This window comes from Rhodamnia argentea, chromosome 5 (assembly GCF_020921035.1).
Source record: "Rhodamnia argentea isolate NSW1041297 chromosome 5, ASM2092103v1, whole genome shotgun sequence".
NCBI lineage: Eukaryota > Viridiplantae > Streptophyta > Magnoliopsida > Myrtales > Myrtaceae > Rhodamnia > Rhodamnia argentea.
The window spans coordinates 16,133,194-16,145,106 of NC_063154.1; the positions used below are offsets into that span (position 1 = coordinate 16,133,194).

Genomic DNA, 11,913 nt, shown 5'->3' on the forward strand with positions numbered 1-11,913 from the left:
GCGCCGGTCGTCCTACATGAGACCGCCAACGTCCACGTGAACGATTCCCTTTCGAAATTGACCGGATGGACTGAAGTGATATCAATGCAAAAGGGTTTACAACGAAATTGATCCAATTAAAAAATTTATGACTGATTTAATATTAACTCAATAGGTTTATAACTTTTTTTTTTTTTTTTTTGTACTTTTCCCCTTCTTAAACTATAAGTGAGTTAAGAAAAAACTATAAGCGAATTTCTAATATACTCCGAATTTCCGAATATTTTAGGATTTTGTAATCGATTAGCACGTATTTGTGGAGAAAGGTTCACTAATCTCTGCTTCTTTTGATTGCAACCAAGAAAATAAGAGGTATTTCTCGACGTCGAATTTCATTTGGCATCTATCAATATGTAAGATATAGTCATACGACGCTCAACTTGCTTTTCTATTATCACGTGGATGGAGTTCATATTAAAGGCAATTTGACCGAGGAAATGATGTTTAGTATTGAAAGGAAAGATGGACAGTTCAATTGAAGATGGTAGTCACCAAAGAGTCACGCGACCCCAAAGAAGATGAAACTTGCGTCACCTTACAAGGAAATTTTAAAATTTTAAAAGAAAGTAATATGGATCAATCTAGATCGTCTATTTTTCATTTGGATGGTCCGGATAGATCATGTCACCCCTAACATTGTAAGCAATGTTAGGGGATCCGATTCCCACCTTGCATAGGTGTGGAGTTTAGATTTTATGAAAAAACGGGGTTTAGTAGTAGTTATGCTCAAATCATACACGTGACAACTCCTCAAAGTGCTACCTACATTCCTTAAATCACACAAACACTACTGATTCCGGAACAAAAAGAAGATTCGAGTTGTACTTATGATGCAAGGATTTTGAACCCAAAAAAAAAAAAAGAAGTCATGTTGGGATGTCTGGAGTCGCACAAACTTTAATGGTGAAAAGAGCGCCAAGATGAGCAGGATGATAATAACTTCAAAGTTGTTAAATCCTTCGAGATTCCGAATTGGGTAGCGTGAGAACTTAAGCTCGCCGCATTTCGCAGCCAAAACAATCGAGAAGGAATCTCGTTCCGAGGAATGAAATCACATGAAATGGGGATCCAATTGAGGATTCAATGTTGTGGAACCAGACGAGGATGGAGTCTTTCTTCTCGGTGAACCCGGGAAAAAATGATTTCCTCCTTCCACGAAACGAAAAGGACACCATCTTCCTCTCACTTTGGCGGCAACAAACACACCTTTAAGAGAGCGATTCCGACCGCAGGCGATCGGGTGTGCAAAACTCGAGTTCACATCCTAGTCCTAGCTCTTTGCATAGTGCTCAAGCCTCGAAACAGTTACGAAAGGCCGTGCGATTCTATGTTTTCTCGGGTCGAAGGCGTGTGCCGGCTCCCGAGAGCAAAAGCATGCTCGAAAACGCATTTTCTAAGAGAAAATTGAATTCGACCCCAAAAAAGGAAGAAGAGAAAATCGAAATGCAAGCTAGAAAAACTTAAAAAAGTGTTGGGAAAAGTAAATGCCAACCGAATTTAAGCGCTAAAACTAAAACAGGCTTCGAAGCCCGAAAGCAGGCCCGACTCGTAAAGAGGCCCGGAAAGTGCAATTCCGGGTCTCGATGCGGGCTTTCGGGCCTCCCCCGGGCAAGGAAGGGGGACCGAAACGACGCCGTTTCGAGGCTCGAAGGCTACCGTTTCGAGCTCGATCCATGGCGCAAAAAGCATACAGGTGTGCGAGCATCCGGAACTTTCATCTCCGAACGAACTAGAACGATCCTCCACCTCTCTTCTCCTTCTCCTTCTTAAACCCAAAACCCTCCACGACTTTCCAGCTCGCGCGTCTACTTACCCCACCGGCTCGGCTCGGCTCGGCTCGGCTCTCTCGCGTTGTCTTCAGTTGCTTTCGCTCTGGTTTAGCTCTCCGTTTGGTCGGACGGAACCCGATCATGGCCTCCGTAGCGCTCCTCCGCGCGGTGCGACGCCGCGACGTCGCCTCCGTTTCCGTGTCCGCCGCTTGCAAATCGGTGCGCCTCTTGGCCTTTCCGTTTCTTGTGCTCTGTTTTTCTCGGGTTTCTGCCCGGTTCTTGTGCTGATTGAGCTTCCCGTTAGCTGGATGGGACTCGATCACGTCGAATTCTGTGTGCTGAGTGTTTGGATTCGAGCGGAATTGTGGTTTTCTGGCGGTGTTTATGATCGACCAGTTGTAATTTCTGTGGGTAGAGTGGAAATTCTTTTACTTTGTATGATATCTCTGTTTCCTTGATGAGTATTTGGTGGTTATCGAGATGATTGCTGCTAAAGCTGGTTGAGCTCACTTCGTATTCCCTTGGGTTGGGATTTGAAAATCTGTTTAGAGCAAAAGTGATGGATTTCAGGAAACCGCCTTAGCCAGTTTCTTATGGTTGATATGCAATAACTCACTTCCATAGTCCATGGTCGGTTGAAACTCAATAGATTTTTCTTACACCATTGCATATCTAGGCGGTGGTAGCTTAGGAAGTTTTGATGAGTTAAGGATAAATTTAGGCATATAGAATCGGTTAATTACACTCTGTTCCTTTCTTCCCCGAGGCTTATTAATCTCATATGAACATTTCTGCTTTCATTACTTTGTGGTGAATGATCTCGGTATACTGAATGCGGAATTTGTAACTTTAGAGAGAACTGGAAGACGGATATGGTAAGACTGGACTTGGTTCTAGCATCATTCTGCAATGTGGACCTCACATTAATCTTCTCTTAACTTTGGCTAAGAAAATTTGGTTTTGATGTCTGATTTTTTGCAGCTGACTGGCAATGGAAAGTTGTCGTGGCCAGGTTCTTATCTAGGTCAGAGTTGGGCGAGCCTATGCAGACCTTTTAGGTAGACAGATTTTTTCATGTTATTTGTTGTGTCTCAACTACTAGTTATCACTCATAATGCATAACAGTGCATGTTTTTTCCTTGATACAGTTCAAAACCTGCCGGGAATGATGTGGTAGGTATTGACTTGGGCACTACCAACTCCTGTGTTGCTGTCATGGAGGGAAAGGTGAGAGGAACCGATGCTCTACTGTGCTATTCATTTGGGGTTTTGCTTCTCTATGATAGTTCCGAGTTGGGGAGCAGTTTTGCTGATCTTAATGCTAATTTATGCAGACTCCCAAAGTTATTGAAAATGCTGAGGGATCTCGAACCACTCCGTCTGTCGTTGCGTTTACCCCGAAAGGAGAATTGCTTGTTGGTACTCCGGCAAAACGGCAGGCAGTGACAAACCCAACAAACACAATTTTTGGCACCAAGCGCTTGATTGGGAGACGTTTTGATGATCCCATAACCCAGAAAGAGATGCAGATGGTTCCGTATAAGATAGTAAGAGGTCCCAATGGAGATGCATGGGTAGAAGCAAATGGGCAGCAATATTCCCCAAGTCAAATTGGTGCTTTCGTCCTTCAGAAGATGAGAGAAACTGGTGAGGCTTATTTGGGGAAGTCAGTTTCAAAAGCTGTTATTACTGTTCCAGCCTACTTCAATGATGCCCAGAGGCAGGCAACAAAAGATGCTGGGAGGATCGCAGGACTTGATGTAGAAAGAATCATCAACGAGCCCACTGCAGCTGCTCTTTCATATGGTATGAACAACAAGGAGGGTCTAATTGCTGTTTTTGATCTTGGGGGTGGAACATTTGATATATCGATTCTGGAGATATCCAATGGTGTTTTCGAGGTATGATCAGGTCTGATGCACTTTGTATTATTCTATGTTTTGGGTCCCAGTGAGGGAAAATTGATCTGAAGCACTTTCTCATGTAGGTGAAAGCAACAAATGGTGACACATTCTTGGGAGGAGAGGATTTTGACAATGCTCTGTTGGACTACCTGGTGAATGAGTTCAAGAGAAATGATGGTATTGATCTCTCTAAGGATAAGCTTGCTCTGCAGAGGCTTCGTGAAGCTGCTGAAAAAGCTAAGATTGAGCTCTCATCAACAACCCAGACTGAAATTAACTTGCCTTTTATCACGGCTGACGCTTCAGGGGCTAAACACTTGAATATTACACTAACTAGATCGAAATTTGAGAGTTTGGTAAATCACTTGATTGAGAGGACTAAGGATCCATGTAAAAACTGTTTGAAGGATGCAAGCATTTCCACCAAGGATATTGACGAAGTTCTGCTTGTTGGAGGTATGACTCGTGTTCCCAAAATACAAGAAGTAGTTGCAGAAATATTTAAAAAGAACCCAAGCAAAGGGGTGAACCCCGATGAAGCTGTTGCTATGGGAGCTGCAATTCAGGGCGGTATTTTACGAGGGGATGTCAAAGAATTGCTCCTTCTTGATGTGACTCCTTTATCACTTGGTATCGAAACACTTGGTGGTATTTTCACACGTTTGATCAACAGGAATACGACTATTCCCACCAAGAAAAGTCAGGTGAGTATTCTGTGGTGGAATTGCCTTCTTTAGGCAATTCTCATATGATATTCTCTTTTCTCTTTCCTAGAGCAGGGCTTTTTCCTTTAACCCCCATAGAATCTGGCAGTCGCATAATGAGTCTCTTCTTTATGCTCACACTCATGTTATTGTGATAATGCATGCGAATTGGCACATGGGTATGGGGAACTTCACATCAATATGGAAGTTGCTCCAACCAAAAAAAGAATGTGGAAGATGCAATGATGATGTTTGTCATTTGCATATAGGATGCACAGTGATGTTTCGTGGTATATTGACCTTGTTCATGTGACTTAATATTTGAAGGTCAGATAAAAGCTTTCCAATACAACAGTTGATTACCATAGACATTCAGACGGTTTTCTACAGTTCTGCATGTTTAACTGCAAAATAAGTTGCGCAATTTGGATGCTTCGTTTTGGAGTTTCTGTTGCATGTCTTCAACAGACATATACTCACAGTAGAGACATGTATTTGATTTTAGAATTTTGTTTTTGTTCATATAGGTGTTCTCGACAGCAGCTGACAATCAGACGCAGGTGGGTATCAAGGTTCTTCAGGGAGAACGTGAGATGGCATCTGACAACAAGCTTCTTGGGGAATTCGAGCTCATGGGAATCCCACCAGCTCCTCGAGGCATGCCTCAGATTGAAGTTACATTTGACATTGATGCTAATGGAATCGTCACTGTCTCTGCAAAGGATAAAGCTACTGGTAAGGAGCAACAGATCACTATCCGTTCCTCTGGAGGGCTCTCAGAAGACGCAATTGAGAAGATGGTCAAAGAGGCAGAAATGCATGCCCAGAAGGATAAAGAAAGAAAGGCTTTAATTGATATCAGGAATACAGCAGACACGACTATCTACAGCATCGAGAAGAGCTTGGGCGAGTACAGGGAAAAGATACCCAGCGAAGTTGCACGGGAGATAGAGGATGCAATTGCAGACTTGAAGAAAGCAGTGGATGGGGACAATGTCGACGAGATTAAAGCGAAGATTGATGCCGCCAATAGGGCTGTGTCAAAGATTGGACAGCACATGTCTGGCGGTTCTGGTGGTGGGGGTTCTGGCTCTGGCGGCTCTCAGGGCGGTGACCAGGCGCCCGAAGCCGAGTATGAAGAGGTGAAAAAGTAAATACATGAGGTGCACCCTCTTCGGTGTTCTCTGAGATGATTAGCAGCTCCCAGTGTAGCCGTACCGGCTTTTGGTTTTAGTATGACATCTTCTACTTCACACAGTTCTTTGTAGATATTGGAGCATGGATCTTTAGGTGTTTTAGTTGGCAGTGAGGTTGGCTACATTTCACTGCCGAGATCATCGAGTTGCCCACGTTTTGATATGCTTTGGTGGGATGGTCTTCTCAATGTTATTGTTCCACTTCTCGATATGTAGGTGGGAATGGGAGTGATTTCGTGTTCCTAGAGCTTTTTAGCGGCCGGTGACATGTATCGGCGTCCACCCTAAAACTCACTCCCTTTGCTGGTAAATAGAAAACGTCCTGTCTGCTCGAGATAAGGTTCTGGGCACTCTCGTTCTCATGACATTTGAGCTGTGGGACCACTTTCTTACCGACGTGCAAGTCCCGAGAGCTCCTTCCGTCAATTTCGGCGATTTTGCATTATGCGTTTCGGGACTTGAATGTGTCGATAAAACGACCTTGTTTCTTGGATGTAGTCCATAGACATCTTGGAGTTATTTATTGACTTGGTACGGAGGGATGCGCGTCATAAAAGTTGATGCAACTTCGAAGTGTTCAAAGCATCTCTTAGTGGTTAAGTGACGGGAGGACAAATGAATTGGCCTTATCAAATCCGATCCGGTTGGTGAAAGAATTAAGTAGAAAAATGCAGGCCAAGGATCGATTTGACCAGATGATGAATGGATTCCAACTCTTGCACGATCATTAAAGATTAGCTATTTCGCAGTACAGTTTCGTTCTCCGTCAACTTGTATCGACCGGACATCAGAATTTATTTTTCGTCCTCTACCATCATGTTCGCGGGCCTAAATTTCACATCTGGATGGGTGCAGGAGAAGCCAATCGACAAGGCTTGGTTACGGGGCTAGACTCCACATTACCAGAAGACATAGTATAGAACAGTAGTAGATTGAAATGGGTGCTTGAAATGGTGCTGCTCTTATGCTCTTCGATTGGCCACTGCCGCAATGGGGTCACGACCAACAGCACTCCTCGAAGATACAGCAACAGCACAGACATGCACAGCTGCCCAATGATGAAAGAATTCCTTAAACTCGGATTGGAAAGAGAGGTCAAAACGAAGTAAAATTAAGAATGTTCAGAAAACACACCATGCCTCAATAAAGCCGCTAGGTGTGGGTGGAGGTGGAGACGGAGGCGCGTACTGTGGAGGGACATACTGAGGCGGCACGTATGGCGGTGGCACCATCGCCGGATGCCCCTGGTAAGGGGCTATAACAAAACACATGACGGTGATTAGCAAATCTTGGCTTACAGAAAGAGCTTATCAAACACGAAATCTGGACACAGCAATTGATCCCTGATTAAACAGTTTCTGGATTTGATGAATGTAGCTCAAAAAATTGTTCAAGGATCTCATAGCAAGAAAAGGGCTCTTGCCATATGAAGCATAGTTCTGTGGGGATAAAAGTTGGCAAGGACATGCAGATGAGGATGAGAGCAGCCATCAACATATCCAGTTGAACACTGAATTAGTGTAAGAAGCAATGAAAACAAGGGACGATAGATTACGAGACACACCTTGAGAAGGATAGGGGTATGAATACTTGGGATCGTTCATGTTGATTCCTCACAGTTGCAGATAACAATCTCTGAATCAAATAGTGCAACAAGTGGTGATGGATCTAAGTGGATCTGGGTAGGGTTCTCTTTATACCAAGGGAGAGGAAGAAAGAAGGAAAGAAGAGACATTTGAATCCTTAGGCTCGGTCACATCTAGGGTTGTGCTCATCTCTCTTTAACTTGCCCCATCAAATAAGCAAAGATAGGCACCTGAAAAGCATGCACAAAGTAAAGAGTGTTGCTAAGTGATGACCAAAAGATGAATCAAGCCTCCTCTCTCTCTCTCTCTCTCTCTCTCTCTCTCTCTCTCTCTCTCTCTACAATTATGTACATATACATAATATAATGGAGAATTTTAATTACGTGGGGTTCTTGTATATTGAGTATGCTAGCCAGTACAGCAATTAATACTGGCCATAAGATGCCAGACTACGTTCCTCTTCATTGGTACATTTGCAATTAGCAATTTCTTGAGGAGATCATACCTACAGAAAGAAACATTTGGCATGAACTCTTTTTAATTGTGGAAAACGTGGATTTGTTGGGCAATACTGTTAGGCTGTGTTTGATAGTCTAAATATGATCGAGATAGGAATCATAGGATAGGATATATACAGTGAGATTGGAAATTTCTCATATACGAAAGATATTAATGAGGATAAATTGCTATTCACTAAAATGGAAAATAAAAAAATATTATTAAAAAATAATTTAGTTAATTTTACTCCTCTCATTAGTGGAGCATATTGATGAGCATTATCTTCTGTAAAGAATCTAGAGCATTCCCTTTTTTAGAGAGGACAAAATTTTACAAGACGCTTCCTTTTGGTAAAATTTGAACCAACTTGAGTGATACAAACAAGCTAATGAGAAGTTGATTAACTAACTATAATTTATAAAACAGCTGCTTACCAGTCCATGGTATGCATGCTTGTATATGAATTTTCTATTTAGGATCATTTTTTGATTAGATGATATAAAGGCATAATCACCTAATATGGATTTTCAGACCACAATTGTAATCTTCCAAAAAGAAAAGAAAGCAGAAATATGGAAAAAAGAAAGAAAGGGAATTTCGAAATTTTGGTGAATAATAAAAAGGAAAGGGATTCATACAACATGTGCATTTTTCGTAAATCTTGTCCAATGTACTAAAGAAGCTGACTTTACGTATAAAAAAAAAAAAAAGCATTAGTCTTCAAGTGTATTTTTCTTGCATGATTTACTAGGATGTAGTCTACGTTAAGACCTTTTTACAAATATGATTTAATGTTGCAAAATATAAGTTCATCGCTTGTTCAGTATTGCTAACTACCATAAGAGGATGCCGATAAAATTAGGAGCCCAAGTTTGCTTGATTAATGAACTTTTATGGGATCTAAAGATCAAGTGTATTGGACGCTCGAATTTATAAACTTATTTAAATAAATGATGAATGCAAAATAATTTATCATCTAAGTCCATAGTTAGTCACATCTACTTTATGTTGGAAAAATTTTAGATAATATGAAAAATAACAGCTGTTGGAAATCTATTGGAAAATATGAGAAAATAAAATGAAATTATTTGAGGTACGCAAGCACTGTCCTTAAAGATAATTCCGCCGCACGGAGTATAAAACTCGTGTGATAGGTTCTAGTAGCCATCCTCCCAAGATACAACATGTCTTCTTTTATACTTCGCACTGAATATTAGAAAGAACATGAACAAGGTTACGTGTATAATTCGGTAAGGATATAAAACTTTTAGAATAAAAAGAATATCTCTTTCTCAATTCAGTGTATTTTCAAGATTATCTTTTGAAGTTCAATTTTATGTTTATACAAAATAGAACCGTTAAGAAATCGTTATAAAGTCGTTGTAAAATAATAGAAGATCTATGAAGAAATAAATCAAACATCAAAGAACCATTGTAAGGTCATTACATAACCGTTAGAAAGCCATTAAAAAGTGATGTTTTCCTGGCAGTCATAACTACCGTCAAAGCTGTTACTTTCAACGAATTCAAAACTGCTGAAATGTCCAACACTTTATGTTTTGTGGGTTATGCTTCATCAATTCCGATTAAAATGAGGATGAAATCAAGTCAAGCTATTTATGAGTAACTCATGTTCGACCTCACAGTAATTTGAGATTGACTCGTCTGATGTCGCTCCTGTCCAAACTCATGCTACTCGAGTCTCTCAGTCATGGTGCCAGTATCTCGTCGGACCAATCGAGTTCGTGCTGCATACTTGATTCGCTCCAAAACGTATTACAACGAATTAGATACTTGTTTTGAAACTTTCGTCATTGCTTTTAATTTTATTTCTTTATTCGCAAACATGTGATTGCAGATTTTAAAGCATTACTTTGTTTTTTTTTTTTAATATATAGTATATTTCAAATAATTATTAAGTTTTTTTTTGGTTTTAGAGTTAATATCACGAAAAACTTCAAACTAGTACAATTGTAATAAATTTATTAAAAATTAATTTTTTTATCACAAAAAATCCAAATTGATACACTTATGATAAATTTATCCTAAAATAATTTTTTAACCACAAAAAAGGACAAACTAGTATACTTGTGACAAATTTACTTTCTGTTAACTTTTAATTAAATTGGGTTAATACCACGAAAAACCCAAACTAGTATATATGTTACAAATAAAATTGGTACACATGTGACAAATTTATCTCAAACTAATTTTTTAATCGGAAAATGCCAAACCGGTATACTTGTGACAAATTTACCATCCGTTAATTTTCAATTAAATTGGATTAATACCATGAAAAACCCCAAACTAGTACACCTATGACAAATGGAGGGTAAAAATCTAACATTGGTACACCTATGACAAATTTATCACAAACTAATTTTTTAATCGAAAAACGCCAAACTAATATACTTGTGACAAATTCACCATTCCTTAATTTTCAATTAAATTGGGTTAATACCACGAAAAATCTCAAACTAGTACACTATCACAAATGGGGGGTAAAATCCCAAAATTGGTACTTCTATGACAAATTTACGCCAAATTAATTTTTAGAACCACGAAAAAAAATAAACCGGTACACTTATGACAAATTCACCATCCGTTAATTTTCAATTAAATTAGGTTAATACCACGAAAAATCTCAAACTAGTACACCTGTGACAAATGGAAGGTAAAAACCAAGAATTGGTACACTTGTGACAAATTTACTCCAAACTAATTTTTGACCATAAAAAACCTCAAGCCAATATATACGTGAAAAATTTACTACAAAAAGTTTCAAACTGGTATGTTTGTGACAAATTTACTCTTCGTTAGTTTCCATTGAGTTGGTTTAATATCATAAAAAATCTCAAATTAGTACACATGTGATAAACGGAGGGTAAAAATCTCAAACTAGTATATTTGTCAGCCGCCGCATGTCATCCGATCCATCAATTTGATGGTAAAATTCAACGGAAATTAACAAATGGTAAATTCGTCACAAGTATATTGGTTTGGGGGGTTTTTAGTAGTAAAAAAATTAGCTTGTAGTAAATTTGTCATAAGTGTACAAGTTTGGGGTTTTCGTAATATATTAACCCATTTATTTTGTAGGCGCCCCTTCTCATTGGTCCTAGTTTGCACTTGGCTTTGCGAGATGTTATCAAATGGGCGATATTGGACGAAGGTTTGTCAACATTCCACTTCAACATAATAGGAATGTTTCTATTAATGAAAAACACATTAAATAATATTGGATTATCTGAATGTTCATTGAACATGCACAATTGATCGTTGGAGTGAGATAGAAGAACTTTACAACGGTCAATGATAACTGATTCAACCAAAACACTCTTTTTGTAGCCTCTCCTTTTAGAAGACTTGCATTTTCAAAGACTGGCAGTTGGCTAGATGCTGCATTTCCTACCCTTTTCGTTACGAAGGTCCACATTTTACATCTTCAAGTTTGGGGAGACCCAACATATCCATGATTAAATAGTATTTCATGGTCCCATATCACTTGGGAAGCTCTCTCTTGTTCAAATTATAAATAGGTTCACTTAATTTTGGGGCGGATCAAGTGTAAAATTGGGTTAGAAACATTAGCGAAGCCCAGTCCAAGGTTGCTTTCTATCAAACCTCTAATTCCCTCTCAAGACCTACTCCTAAAAAAGCATATAATAGATTAAATGGTGGAAATTGCGTGTCTGACAGTACTGTGGAAGCATTTCCCTTAAATGTCCTTACCTTTAAACTTTCAATTTTTCTTAGTTTGGTCTCCTTAGTCAAACTAGCTGTTGTGATATTTAGTATGCTGACCGTCCTTATCATTTTCATTTTTGTCTCAAGACCACTTCTGGAAGAGCCCATTTATGATCAAATCAAATAATGCTTACCGACAAACTTTTGATTTATTCATGCTTTGGTCCTTAATCAAACTCGCTGTTCTGATATTTAATGTGCTGACCATTCTTATTAATTTCGCTAGCCTCTTTTCACATTAATTCTCCTAGCCGTTGCCTGATATTTGTAGCTTTTTCGCTCACTCTTTTCTCTGACTCGTTATGCAGGTTTTACATTTCTCGTAGTTCCTGCTTTGCGCGGATGGTGAAGCGCATGCTAACCCGAAGGTTACTGGATCCTAGGGGATTACCGCGCATCTACTATCTCCACTCTTGGCAGAAACTGTGCTTCAGGACAGGTCTTCCATGCCTCAGACGGTCTTCATTCGC

General features: G+C 39.7%; 1 protein-coding gene and 1 long non-coding RNA gene across 2 annotated transcripts; one reads left to right on the top strand and one right to left on the bottom strand.

Moving 5' to 3' along the window:
• Positions 1-1,706: 1,706 nt before the first annotated feature.
• Positions 1,707-5,959, top strand: LOC115746603 (heat shock 70 kDa protein, mitochondrial-like). The gene is made up of 6 exons (XM_030682436.2): positions 1,707-2,027; positions 2,790-2,866; positions 2,957-3,035; positions 3,143-3,709; positions 3,796-4,416; positions 4,944-5,959. The coding sequence occupies exons 1-6, from the start codon at positions 1,950-1,952 to the stop codon at positions 5,568-5,570; spliced, it is 2,049 nt and encodes a 682-aa protein (XP_030538296.1). The 5' UTR covers positions 1,707-1,949; the 3' UTR covers positions 5,571-5,959.
• Positions 5,960-6,527: 568 nt separating this feature from the next.
• On the bottom strand, positions 6,528-7,497 carry LOC125315038. Its single transcript, XR_007198408.1, has 3 exons — positions 7,177-7,497; positions 6,747-6,867; positions 6,528-6,660 (listed from the first exon to the last, which is right to left on the bottom strand). It is a non-coding gene; the product is annotated as an uncharacterized LOC125315038 (long non-coding RNA).
• Positions 7,498-11,913: the final 4,416 nt, after the last annotated feature.

Bases quoted from the DNA above. Each gene is read 5' to 3' on its own strand.
- LOC115746603 (XM_030682436.2), top strand. From the start codon at position 1,950: ATGGCCTCCGTAGCGCTCCTCCGCGCGGTGCGACGCCGCGACGTCGCC. The intron at 2,028-2,789 runs GTGCGCCTCTTG...GATTTTTTGCAG, and splicing joins TGTCCGCCGCTTGCAAATCG to CTGACTGGCAATGGAAAGTT. The intron at 2,867-2,956 runs GTAGACAGATTT...TCCTTGATACAG, and splicing joins AGCCTATGCAGACCTTTTAG to TTCAAAACCTGCCGGGAATG.